The sequence below is a fragment of the Musca vetustissima genome, unplaced genomic scaffold (genome assembly GCF_032173495.1).
Source record: "Musca vetustissima isolate MV318-11 ecotype Yass unplaced genomic scaffold, APGP_CSIRO_Mvet_v1 utg4859, whole genome shotgun sequence".
In the NCBI taxonomy this organism is placed as follows: Eukaryota; Metazoa; Arthropoda; class Insecta; order Diptera; family Muscidae; genus Musca; species Musca vetustissima.
Window position 1 is genome coordinate 53,920 of NW_026881021.1, and position 12,968 is coordinate 66,887.

General features: G+C 38.2%; 1 protein-coding gene across 1 annotated transcript; it reads left to right on the forward strand.

Moving 5' to 3' along the window:
* The first annotated feature begins 4,471 nt into the window (after positions 1-4,471).
* On the forward strand, positions 4,472-9,523 carry LOC133327085 (uncharacterized). Its single transcript, XM_061535662.1, has 7 exons — positions 4,472-4,715; positions 5,960-6,111; positions 6,169-6,351; positions 6,422-6,808; positions 8,580-8,872; positions 8,928-9,073; positions 9,159-9,523. The coding sequence occupies exons 1-7, from the start codon at positions 4,472-4,474 to the stop codon at positions 9,521-9,523; spliced, it is 1,770 nt and encodes a 589-aa protein (XP_061391646.1).
* Positions 9,524-12,968: the final 3,445 nt, after the last annotated feature.

The following is a 12,968-nucleotide window of genomic DNA, read 5'->3' on the forward strand; positions in this document are numbered from 1 at the left end:
TTCTGGTTACTTGAAAGCGTACTACATGTCAGCCCCCAACGCTTTCCCATTAAGTTCAAGGATATGTTGCTATTATACTTTTCGTCTAATAAAAAAAATCATCCTTCTCTAAAAATAAAAACTATGCCAGCAGTTGTTTCAGTAGAGTTGATGATTTGTTTTTCGAAGGAGTTTGTTACGTGGTCGTATTTCAAGAGTTCTTTTTCAGAACGACCTGAAAACGCCCCTGTTTTTTTCACACTGCCCGATGGTATCACGGATATCTTTTCACCCAGAGGCTACTCGAAGGTTCTGGTTAAGTGGACATCCCTGACAATATTTTCCCAACTATAATTGGGCTACTCACAGTGGATTAAAAATAATTCATTGTCCGTAATGGTATTCATATCCCGTTCAACAATCCGATTGCAGAAATTGAATATAAATTTTATTAGGACGCTTCATTGACCTTTGCACACTTCGTTGGTGTTGTAGCAGCTTTTACTGTGGGTTTTTTCAGCTTAATCTGGTTATGCATGTAAGCCAGGATTCAAAAAGTTGCGACCTGTACATGCAAAGATGAGTTGGCCTGGAAAACACCCAACAAGACACCCAGGTATTAACAAGGTCTCGATAAAACAGCTTGGGCACGAGGTCGTCTAGTACCTAAACCGACCTCCTTAAAGGTTTATGGGAGCATTGACGTAATGCCTCACCCTCGACGATCTTGGTTCTCTACCCCAAAACTTGACGACTGTCCGCCATGCTTATCTGATTTGCAGCTACATATTGAATTATATAGATCTATCCACTATAACCTGTTGATAGCTCCGATTGCATTCAACTGAGTATTTTATGTGGTCTGTAGATAAAATATGATCTACATAACTTCTACAGATATTTTTTCGAAGATATTTAAAATAGAAATCTTTATTTCTATGATAAAAAACAGCCGACATGTATTTTAAAAAATGGAGCACCAGACGACTTTAGAGGTTTTTCAATTAAGGGGACCCCCATTCTCGGGTCAAAACTGTTGTTGACATAATTCGAATCTACACTAATTAAAGAATTTCCCTACAAAATTTCAAATTAATATCTCAAGAAGTCTTGAAGATATAGCCGATTTATTGTGTCAGCATCAAGTGACGGCTGAAGGGCTTCTCAAACTTTAAACGCGTTTTTCTCTAAACATTTTTTTGGGAATGGCGGGCACGATAACTCAAAAACTAATAACCCAAATTTTTACACATTTCTCTGTGAGTGTGTAGCTATCGTATGAACTAGGATAAAGCCAATCGGTGAAGATCTTCCTTATTTTTTAACATGGTTTTTGGTCAAAAATCGGCGATTTTCCAAAAATATTTTTTCAAAGGTCCGCCATTTTGTTAATATTAGAGCGAAGTCAATAATCCTAGTTCATACGAGAGCCAGACATGTACTCTTTCTAACACCGTTGGAATTTTCGGATTCCGATGTTGCAGTGAGGAGTTATCACGCCCGCCATCGAAAATAAGGACTTTTCTTTAATTACAAAAAACAACAACAAAACAATAACAAAATTTTTTTGTAAATTATTGTTCTTCTCTTTTAAATCTTCAATTATATATGTGCAAAGTTACAAGCATTGGTATTGATTTACCAGCCCATTGAAAATCTTGAAAAATTAAAATCGAGAATGGGGGGGTTCCCTTAAATAACATTTCTAGAGCTATTCTACAGATCTTCTGCATATAGAATAGACTGGAAAATTGTGAAAAATTATGACAGTCGATTTCGAGTAAGTTTTAATTTGACATGAATTTCGATACGATCACGCCTTCTGTATGACACCATCCGATCGATATCGACTGTCATAATTTGCCCCACTGGACTAAGAACTTCAATATACCGAAAATAAAGCAAGGCCTTGTATGAGGGTTATTTAAACACTGGAACCTTGGAAATCCCGGTTGAAATCGTAAAAAAACAGAAAATCAGGCAGGCCCTGATTTTCTGCCCTCATATAATGGCTATATCAAAAAAGATCCCACATTAACCCTTTTAAATAATATTTTTTTTCACCCTCCAGGTAAATAAGCGGTACTTTTTAATGTCTGGTATTTAATTTTGAGATATTTTAACAAAAATGTTAATTATAAATTTTTCTAAAAACAGATGTGTGAAAATAAAAGTCTCCTCTGGTTTTTAAGAAGAAAAGGAAGTTTTTGAAAAGTGTACACGCTCTGACCTCCAGCCTGCCCCTGAGGATTGCCGTCAGTTCCGGAAATACTACCTTCAGCTCGTACGTACAAACTTCTGATCAGCAATTTCTCAAAGACCACCATCAGCATCAATCCATAAAGACACTATTCCGCTAAGGTACAATAGATGCGTGGCTGTGAATGTCGTATGTTATCCCCGTAGTACGATAATAATTATTAGTTCTGATGGTAGTATGTCGTCCATAAAGACGCTATAAGATTCCCTAGGCTGGTGTATTCTGTGGGTCATCATTTCCCGAAAAAGCAGGCTTGTATTACGCTCGACGGGTGCCTGGAAGCGAATTCGTAAGATGTTGGTAGTCACTTTTTCCCTGTTCAATGATTGTTCCATTAAACAGGGCCTGCAGTTATTAGTTTTAATGGTAGCAGCTGCGGCTATGATGCTGAGCAAAAGCTATAGAATGTGTTTGACCAGTCCCGAGCTGTTTAGGGTTCTACTGGGAATGGTTTCGGCTCCGAACTGGGAATACACCTAAGTCTGTTTTTACACCGTCTTTTTATACACGGTTTGAAAATTGAATATTTTTAATTTTTTTTACACGATTTTATTCCATTCAGCACGATTTGAAATTTTATGTACTTAAATTTTTTTGTCAAATTTAATTTTTGCGAAGCATGTTCATATCACAAAAAAGTATTTATGAAAGAAAAAAGTCTGAAACCATCGATAGTATCGATAGTTTGCGAACACTAGCTATATAAAAAGTCGTTTACATTTAACCGGATTTGGTTAACCCAGTGGGTTTAAATTTTCAATTCCTTTGAATATATGCCAAATAAATCCTAATAAAGTAGGTTAACCCGGTAAAAAGTTCTAATGTAAATGCCGTATAAGTTTGTATACGATCAATGTCTTTTTTTACATGGCTTCTTCTGGAACCAATCTGCGGTGTAAAAACAGACTTAGTTGTAGTTGAAAGGCTATGAAGATTTTCAGCAACGTGGCTGCCAGTGTCCGCTAGATACGTGAAACTAACCTAAATATTTAGAGTTTTCCTACGGGTGGCTGTTTATCGCGTATAGAATTCGGCTTGGGATTAATGTAAAAGAGAATGACATGTCTTGCAAGGATCACGAAAAAGTTGTATCTTTTTTTGAAATATAAATGTTAAAAGAACACATGCAACAATTCTACATGCCCCATCCCAAAATAATACAAGTTTTAAAAATAAAAAAAAAATCAATTGTCATTAATGTATAATAAAAAAATAAAACTCAATTGTACAAAAACAAATATTACAAAATTATTTTCATTTAAAATTATTCGTTTAATATATATTTAAACTAATAATTGCAAAGTGGATTTTAATATTTATTAAACAATTTAAAAAATAACTGTTATAAAACAATGTTGAATTATTCGATATTTTATTATTAGCTATTTTAGTTGTTAAATATTATTTCGTTTAAAAATAAAACAAACGATAACATTTTAACGAATATTCGATTTGTGAATTAGTTTTTGTAAGAAAAAAAAAGAAACAAAAAAAAACGATAATATAAATTAATATTAGTAACAGAAAATTAAAAAAAAGGATAATAATTCAAATAAGGAATCACATCACAAGACATCTTTCCCATAATAAAAAATTATAAAAATAAAATAAATCTTTTAAAAGAACTAAATTATTAAATGTTAATTGTTTTAATTATGGGAAAGAGAAATATCAAAAAATAGGTTTTTTTATTTAATTATTAAACCTTCAGCTCGCCTATAAATCCTCCTAGAATTGAATATATGCGGTCTATACATACTCGCCATGCATTTAGCTCTTCAAAATCTAAATATAGATTTTTCAAAATCCATTTATGTGGAATATAGCCCATTGTGATCAAGACTAGGATGTGGAAAGTAGATCGTTGAGTATACAAATGATACAATCTCAGGTCGTCTGTAAATACTATCTGATCGCTTTTTTTAAAACTCAACGGCCTTTAAATAAAGACTCTCGGTCTTCGGGTGGCCTATAAGAACTGTTATTCAGCTCGGCTATAAACACCTGTTCTTTAGTTTGTGTATAAAAACTTCAGATTGCTTTTAAATATTTCCAACCCTTCAACTCGTCCATCAAGACTGCCTTGGTTATACGTACTTCCAACCCACTCTAGTGTTCGATATACTTTCAGGAAATTTTAAACTGAAATATTTCAAATAATTTTCCATATTTTTCGTATTCAATATTGCATTTATTTTTTATTCGATTTTTTTTTATATATACAACGATATAATGGTGGAAGCGGCTTTACAACCATGGGAACGCATAGCCTGGACACCGGAACAGGAACAGGTTATATATCGTGATTGGGGCCTATTTTACACACACAAACAACAATTGGACAAAGCTGTACATTATTATGACAAGTCGTTGGAACTGCAATCGGATGATCCGAAAGCGCTATATTTTCGAAGTCGTTGCAAGCGAAATATAGCCCAAACCGAAGGAGCATTGGATGATGGCCGAGCAGCATTGGGTATGAAAAGCAAAATCTGACAAAGTCGCAAAAATAGTTCGATATTTCGGAGCCGATATATGTATTTATCTTAGCAGAGCTAAGTTGGAAGTTCGTTAGGAGCTCACGTCTGGCTGAGTTCGTTGGAGCTCTCCTATAGCTGAGCTCATTAGGACCCCATATATTGCTGAGCTCATTTGGAGCTAACATGTAGCTGAGCTCATTAGAAGCTCACCTATAGTTAACCTCGTTAGGAAACCACCTATAGCTGAGCTAATAAGGAGCTCACCTATAGCTGAACTAATAAGGAGCTCACCTATAGCTGAGCTAATAAGGAGCTCACCTATAGCTGAGCTAATAAGGAGCTCACCTATAGCTGAGCTAATAAGGAGCTCACCTATAGCTGAGCTAATAAGGAGCTCACCTATAGCTGAGCTAATAAGGAGCTCACCTATAGCTGAGCTAATAAATAGCTCACCTATAGCTGAACTAATAAGGAGCTCACCTATAGCTCATTAGGAGCACATCTATAACTGAGCTCAATAGGAGTTCATCTATAGTTGAACTTATTAGGAGCTCTCCTATAGCTGAGCTCATCAGGAGCTCACGTATAGCTGACCTCATTAGAAGCTCTCTTATAAATAAGCACTCCAATAGATATAGAGCTCACATATTGTCCAGCTTATCGGGAGCTCACATATTAGTGAGCTCGTTAGCAGCTCACCTATAGCTGAGCTCTTTAGAAGCTCACATATAGCTCGTTAGGAGCGAACTTATAGCAGATCTCATTAGTAGCTCAACTATGGCTGAGCTCACTAGGTGCTCACCTGCGAGTTCATTAGTAGCTCTCTTAAAGCTGAGCTCGTTAGCAGCTCTCCTATACATGAGCGCATTAGGAGCTCGGTCTGCAGCTCCTCTATAAAGACTTCCTGGCCTTCTGTTCGTTTATAAAACTCCTTGACCTTCAGTTTGTCTTTAAAGAACTTCCAGCTCATCAATATAGACCCGATCGTCTATAAAGACATTCTGCACTTCAGCTCGTCTATAAAGACACCCTGACCTTCAGCTAGTATATAAAGACTCCCTGAACTGATCTCATTAGGAGTTCACCCATAAATGAGCTCTCCTATAGCTGATCCCATTAGCCGCTTACCTATAACATTCGTGATTTTGCTGGTCACCTATAGCTTAGCCCATAAGCTAAGAGATTAGCATTTTTATGCCTGATCTCATTTTCCACATTTTTAAAATTGTCATTCTTTCAGCTTTGGATGATTATAATGCCCCGCTAAATTTGGAGATCTGTGATGCCTTGTACGAATTAAATCGATTTGAAAGTTGTAAAGTGGAATTGCACGACAACACACGGAAGTATTGTAACAAAAAAGTTACCGCATTTCTGAATCGGCTGACAGTGGTACGTACGCATGGTTTAAAAAAATGGAATATATTACTTCAATAAAAAGGTCTACAGGTCGATGAAAATTTCAAAGATAATCTCGGCGACACTTTGGGTCCGTTTATTATAAAAAATGGCAAATATTTCGATGAGGTATTGGAGGCATATAAACGATCACAGCATGTCGATACACGTCCGCTATGGAAACGAATGAAGGAAGACGAGAAATGTGATGTCCTGAGTATTTTGGAGAAGGAGGTTAGTTCAAAAGAAATATTTCTCATTTTGGAATACGGAATATTTCTCATTATAATATCAATTTTTATAGGAAATTCTATTGTCACCCCGTGAATTGGCTAGGCGTCATCGTGCCTTCAAAGTTTTCAATCAAATCTATTTCAATAAAAGTTGGATAGACGTGTTGTTTCTGAAACAGCTGCGTGAGAATAAAAATCTTCTCTGGCCTCAATCGAAGGTGTCCACCCCGTTTCTACGTGACCTATGCAATACGAAATACGATGTGCTGAAGAAGTTTTTGAAAATGTTACAAGCTCGCAGTCCCCTCTATACAGAACAATGGCGTAAATGTCCCAATAAACGTATCGGTTCGAAGAGGAAGGAAGAACACTTGAATCGTGTCCAATATCAAACTAGGCGCACTATGTTTTCACAGTTGCGTGCAATACGTCGTCTCCGGGAGGAGGGAGATATTGATGTAAGGTTTTTTTGGGAAATGTTTGTTACATTTAATTCGTATAATAGGTTATCCTTTGTGATAGCAATATTTCTTAAATCTGCGGAGACGTCCCAATCCTAATTGTCCCAAAAAATTTCATTTTCAGACGGTATTTTAAAGATTCCCTTAACTGATCATATGTATAGTTCTCCGTCTTCAGTTTCTAGTTTTCAGGTTTGCAGTTGGCAAAGAAAGTCACTCTGGACTTCAGATAGGCGATACATACTAAACTCAGTCCGATGATGAAGACTCATAAAGCATCCCTGGCCTTTAGTTTGTCTATAAGAACTTTCTGAGCTACAGCTTGTCTTTAGAGACTCCCTTCATCTGGTCTTTAAAGACGCCCTAACTTTCAGATCGTCCATATACACTCCCTGACCTTCAGATCGTCCACATACACCCTTACCTTCCGCTGGATTCCCAGCTCTTCAGCTCGGCTATAAAGACTCCCTTCAGATCGTCCACATACACCCTGACCTTCCGCTGGATTCCCTGATCTTCAGCTCAACCATAAAGACTCCCTAACCTTCAGCTCGCCCATATACACTTCCTGACCTTCAGATCGTCCATATACACTCCCTGACCTTTCGCTGGACTACCTAATTCCCTTCACATTCCCTGGCTATCAGTTTTTAAGACTCCCTCCCGCTCGTTAATAAGGCTTTCCTGGGCTTCAGTTTGTCGATAAGAACTCTCTGACCTTCAGCTCGTATATAAAGACTCCCCAAACTTCAGCTCGCCTTTAAAGGCACCCCGACCTGCAGCTGGCTTCTAAAGTCTCTCTGAACTTCAGGTCGTCTGTAAAGACACCTTGACCTTCAGGTCATTTAAAAGTCTCCGTGAACTTGAGCTCGCCTATAGAGACTCCCTGACCTTTACCTCGTCTGTAAGGATACCCTGGCATTCAGCTCATTTAAAAGACTCCTTAATCTCCAGCTCGTCTGTAAAGATTCCCTGGCCTTCACATCGTCTATAAAGACTACCTGGCCTCCACCTCGTCTATAAAGACTCACTGACCTACAGATTGACTACAAAGACTCCCTGACTTTCAAATCGTCTATAAAGACTCCAAAACCCTCTCCTCGTCTATATAGATTCCGTGGCATTCTGCTTGGCTATAAAGACTTCCTGGCCTTCCGCTCGTCTATAAAGACACCCTAACCTTCAGCTCTTTTAAACGACTTTCTAATATTCAGGGAGACTCCCTGGCCTTCACCTCACTCCCTGACCTTCAGCTCACCTATAAAGGCTCCTAAAACTTCAGATCGTCGGTAAAGACTCCCTGATCTTCAGCTCGTCGACAAAGACTATCTGACCTTTAGCTCGTCTAAAAAGACCACCTGAATATCAGCACGTATATAAAGGCTTCCTTATTCATCTCGGCCATAAAGTCTCCCTCGACTCCTGATCTTCAGCTCGTCTATAAAAACTCCCTGAACTTCAGCTCATATATAAAGACTCTGTGACCTTCAGCTCGTCTATAGAGACACCCTGAACTTTAGTTCGTCTATAAAGACTCCTTGATCTTCAGCTCAGATATAAGGACCCACTGACCAGCTCGGTCATAAAAACCCCTAACCTTCAGCACCTCTATAAAGACTCCCTGACCATGAGCTCGCCAACAAAGACTCTCTGACTTCCGGCAGTACCCCGGCCTTCAGTTCGCTAAAAAAAAAACTTCAAATTGTCCACACAGACTCCCTAAAAATTAAAGCCTTCCCAACGTAAGCCTTCTTCCAACCTTTTTCAGAAACTCTCCAAATATGTTGAAGAAGTAATGGGCGATTATGTCGTCCTCAAGACTCAACGTGTAATGCCTTGGAAATTTGAATTTATCAATGAGGTATACAACATCCTGGCTCTGGCCCATGCCGATGGTTATACCCTAATGGATGATATTTTAGAGACACATGGCAAGGAACGACTTCTGCGTCTGTTACGAATGCCCACCGACAAATATAAAGACATTGTGCAATTTGTGTTTGGTGATAAGTCCACATATCGAGAACCCGATGCCCCAGACTATAGTTTGATTGCCTATAAGTAAGATACATACATGAGACATAACCTGTAATTAATTTCGATAATCATTTTTTAGGAAATTTTTACCCCGTCTGGAGAAGCGTATGATTTTTGCCCGATATTCGATAGAGAAATGTTATTTGCTGCATGAAATTGCCCGGGCCCATTTGAAACAGAGTCATTTTGATGAATGTTGTTCGTGGGCACGTAAAGCCATTGAGGGTAAGATTGGGATAATCAGAAGAACTTTCATAATAATAACTCTTCGCCATCACTCTCTTCTTCTTCTTCTTCTCATCAACTTTAGAATCGAAAATCTGCAATAGCATTATCTGGCAATTTGTCAGCATAATGCTCATTGTTAAAGCTCACGCCGCCCTACACAAAATCGAACGTGGCAAAGAGGCCCTAGAGGAGGCATTATCGGTTGCTCAACGTTTACATAACGCCCGCCTCTGTTCTTTTATTGAATTTTGTCTGGCCATCAATGAAGAAGAGATCGCCTTAAAGAAACGCTCTCAATCATTGGAATCGGTACGCAAACGTCGTAGTCGTGTCTCGTTGGGTAGTCGTTATTCGATGCAATCGAAAAATAGTACCGAAGATAATGCACCTTCATCATCGGTCGCTGGAGGTGGGGCATCAGATGGTGGTGCTGGCGATGGCATGTAAATACTGAAATCGAATGATATGGCAAAATATCGGAAATTTCGATTCAATGTATCTTAAATCAAATGTACGACGGGATATATTAACATTTTTAAATTTCTGGAAATAAATAATGCTAAATTTGTTTTTGGATAATTTTAAAAAAAAACATATATATTTTTAAGTGGCTCATCTATACAGACTTCGTTCTCATAAGCTTGTCTAAAAAGGTTCCCTGACTTTCAGCTCGTCTATAAAGACTTCCGCTCGTATATAAAGGCCTTTTGATTTCAACTCGTCTATAGAGACGATCCTTGATCATCTGCTCGTCTATAGAATCCCATTTAAGTCGTCTATTAAGACTCCCTTCAGCTCGAACAAAAAACTCCCTTATCTTCAGCTCGTCCAAAAACCCTACCTTAAAGTACGTTTACATTTAACCGGATTTCGTTAACCCAGTGGGTTTCAATTGTCAAATCCATTGTATATATGTCAAATAAATCCTCATAAAGTAGATTAACCCGGTAAAAAGTTCTAATGTAAACGCCGTTTTATATCCATAACCTCTAAAAAGACTCCATGATCTTCAGCTCGTCTAAAATGACTCCCTTATCTTCAGTTCATCTGTAAAGATTACCTGATCTTCAAATCGCATAAAAAGACTCCCGAATCTTCAGTTCGTCTAAAAAGATTCTGATTCAGCTCATCTAAAATTACTCCCTGATCTTCAGCTCATCTTTAAAGATTCCATGATCTTCAGCTCCTCTGTAAAGATTCCCTGATCTTCAACTCGTATAAAAAGACTCTCTGATCTTTAGTTCGTCTTAAAAGATTCTGATCTCCAGCTCGTCTATAAAGACTACAACTTGACCTACAACTCGTCTAAAAAAACTCTCTTATCTTCAGATCGTCTGCAAAGACTCACTGATCTTCAGCTCGCCTAAAAAGACCCACTGATCTTCAGCTCGCCTGCAAAGACTCCCTGACCAGCAACTCACATATAAAGATTCCCTTCAGTTCGTCGAAAAAACTCCTAATTCAGCTCGTCTATAAAGACCTCCTGACCTTAAGCTTGTCTACAAAGACTCCTTGACCTTCAGCTCCCTAACCTTCTGCTCGTGTAAAAAAAAACTCCATGATCTTCAGCTCGTCTATCAAGACTCCTTGACCTTCAGGAGTCTGATCTTCAGCTCGGCTATAAAGACCCGAGCTGAAGATCAGGGTAGAAAGTCCCTGAACTTCAGTTCGACTATAAAGACTTCCTGACCTTCTTGTCCAAAAAGACTTACTGACCTTCATCTCGCCCATGAAGACTCCTTGATCTTAAGTTCGTTTATACGGACCCCTTGATTTTCTGCTCGCCTAAAACGACTCCCTGAACTTCAGCTCGTCTATATAGACTTCCTGACCTCTCCCACATGTTCCATCAAAATTTTCATCATTTATAAATGGAATATGAAAAAGTGTCTATGAAATTGGGCATTCTGTTCGATTGATATGAGATTTAAAAAGTTTTCAAAATTTTCACCGATTTTGAGGAGTACTAGAAGGAACGGACCTATAAGGCCCATCTTCCAACATTGAACAAGTAGGGTTAATTCAAATCGGATAATCCGTTCGCATGATATTATAAAATTAATTTTCAGCAACATTGTGAGAACTTTGTGACGGAGGTATCAAAACTCTTTTGAATCACAAAATCAACATTCCCATCTCTGCCAACCACACAAGTGTTTGATATTAGAAAGCAAACCTTAATATAAAATTCTTACCTTGAAGAAAAGCCCATAATCCACCATTTCCTTTTTTCTCCTAAGCACACGACAACAATGGAGATCTAACGACGACGGCGATTGCTACGACAACGATTGTTCCGACGACGACCGAGGCTGAGACACGAAAAACGTAAACAGAAGAATTCGCAAAATGACCACTTACCTAAACAAAGAAGAAAAAATGGTAGCCCAATTTTATATAACACAACAAACGCAATAAAATTAACAGTTTTAATAGTTTTAATAACAATAACTAGGATTCACTTAATTGGTTAAATTAATTAATTATAACAATTTGCACATGATTGATCAGTAAATTATTTGCCGAAATTAAAGAAAACACGACTCGCGAAATTGCCGACAACAAACCAATCGCGCCCGGCTTTCTTGAGAACACAAAACAACTGAAGAGAACATAATTGTAGAGTTGCCCTCATCAATGTAATTAGATCAGTGTTGAACAGAACTAAATTGAGAGTAAGTGTGTAAGAGCGTAACTGAGAGATGATCATTAAGAAATGACTGACAAAAGGAGAAAAAAAGAAAATACGTGTTTAGCCATCACCGCTATCGTACTATTTTGTGCAAGGGTGAATTAGATTAAGAAAAAAAGGGGGTGATGGTGGATCTATGTTATTGGTTTTAGACGCCATGTTTCGTTGGACCAAACACGTTTCCTACAATTTGGAGTCGATTTACAAATATCCAACCAGAAACAAAGACAGCCAGATAAACAGACGAACATCTATCAGTCTGAGTGTCTGACTGGCTGGTGGGGACGATAACCCTCGAAGAGAGTAACGGATTTCATCCAAACTTTGCACATCGTAATATTCCTCTCAAGCTTAAATTAAGTTCGAAGATGGAGAATATGGATCCACTGCTATTGGTACCTCCCTCACAAATTGGTCAACATTTTGCAGAAAATTAACTATCCGATTTGCACAACCTTATATTTTAATCATGCGTATTTATTCTTAAATGATGAGACTTATTGTCGCATTCCTTCTAGTTGCTGAAAATAACGTTTGTAATATAACCGTGCCTGTCAACATCAACGAACGGAATGTCCAATTTCAATGAAACTTTGCACATAGTAATCAGCGTTATTCTGAACATCAATTCCCCGTGTATTTGTTCGCTTTTCCCTTTAAAGTTATTCTGAACAACAACTGGTAGAGATTTTTTTTCTCGTTTTCACTTTCCCGGGTGGCGTAGGATAGATGCCAAGCAACGACCCTGATTGCCTGGTAATGACATTCAAAATCTGCTAGGAGATTTTAATGCAAAAATCGGAAGGGAAAATATTTTTGGTCCCACCGTCGGAAAATTTCACTTTTCCGAGTGGCGTAGGGGAGGATAAATGCCAAGCAACGGCTCAGATTGCCTGGTCATGACATTAAAATTCTTTGGTCCCACCGTCGGAAAATTCAGCCTACATGAAGAAACATCCGACAACGGCATGAGGTTGATTGACTTCGCGGCAGCAAAAAAAAATGGTAGTTAGCAGCAACACATGGCCACCTGGATTTCTCCTGATCAAGCAACGAGAAATCAAATTGATCATGTTGTGATAGCCAGAAGGATTTCGTTCAGTGTTTTAGACGTTAGATCGAACCGAGGAGCGAATATCGTTTCGAACCATTACCTTGCAGCAGCCTTGTTTAGCACTCGTCTTAATGTAACAGCAAAGG

Bases quoted from the DNA above. Each gene is read 5' to 3' on its own strand.
- LOC133327085 (XM_061535662.1), top strand. From the start codon at position 4,472: ATGGTGGAAGCGGCTTTACAACCATGGGAACGCATAGCCTGGACACCG. The intron at 4,716-5,959 runs GTATGAAAAGCA...TCATTCTTTCAG, and splicing joins TGATGGCCGAGCAGCATTGG to CTTTGGATGATTATAATGCC. The intron at 8,873-8,927 runs GTAAGATACATA...ATCATTTTTTAG, and splicing joins TATAGTTTGATTGCCTATAA to GAAATTTTTACCCCGTCTGG.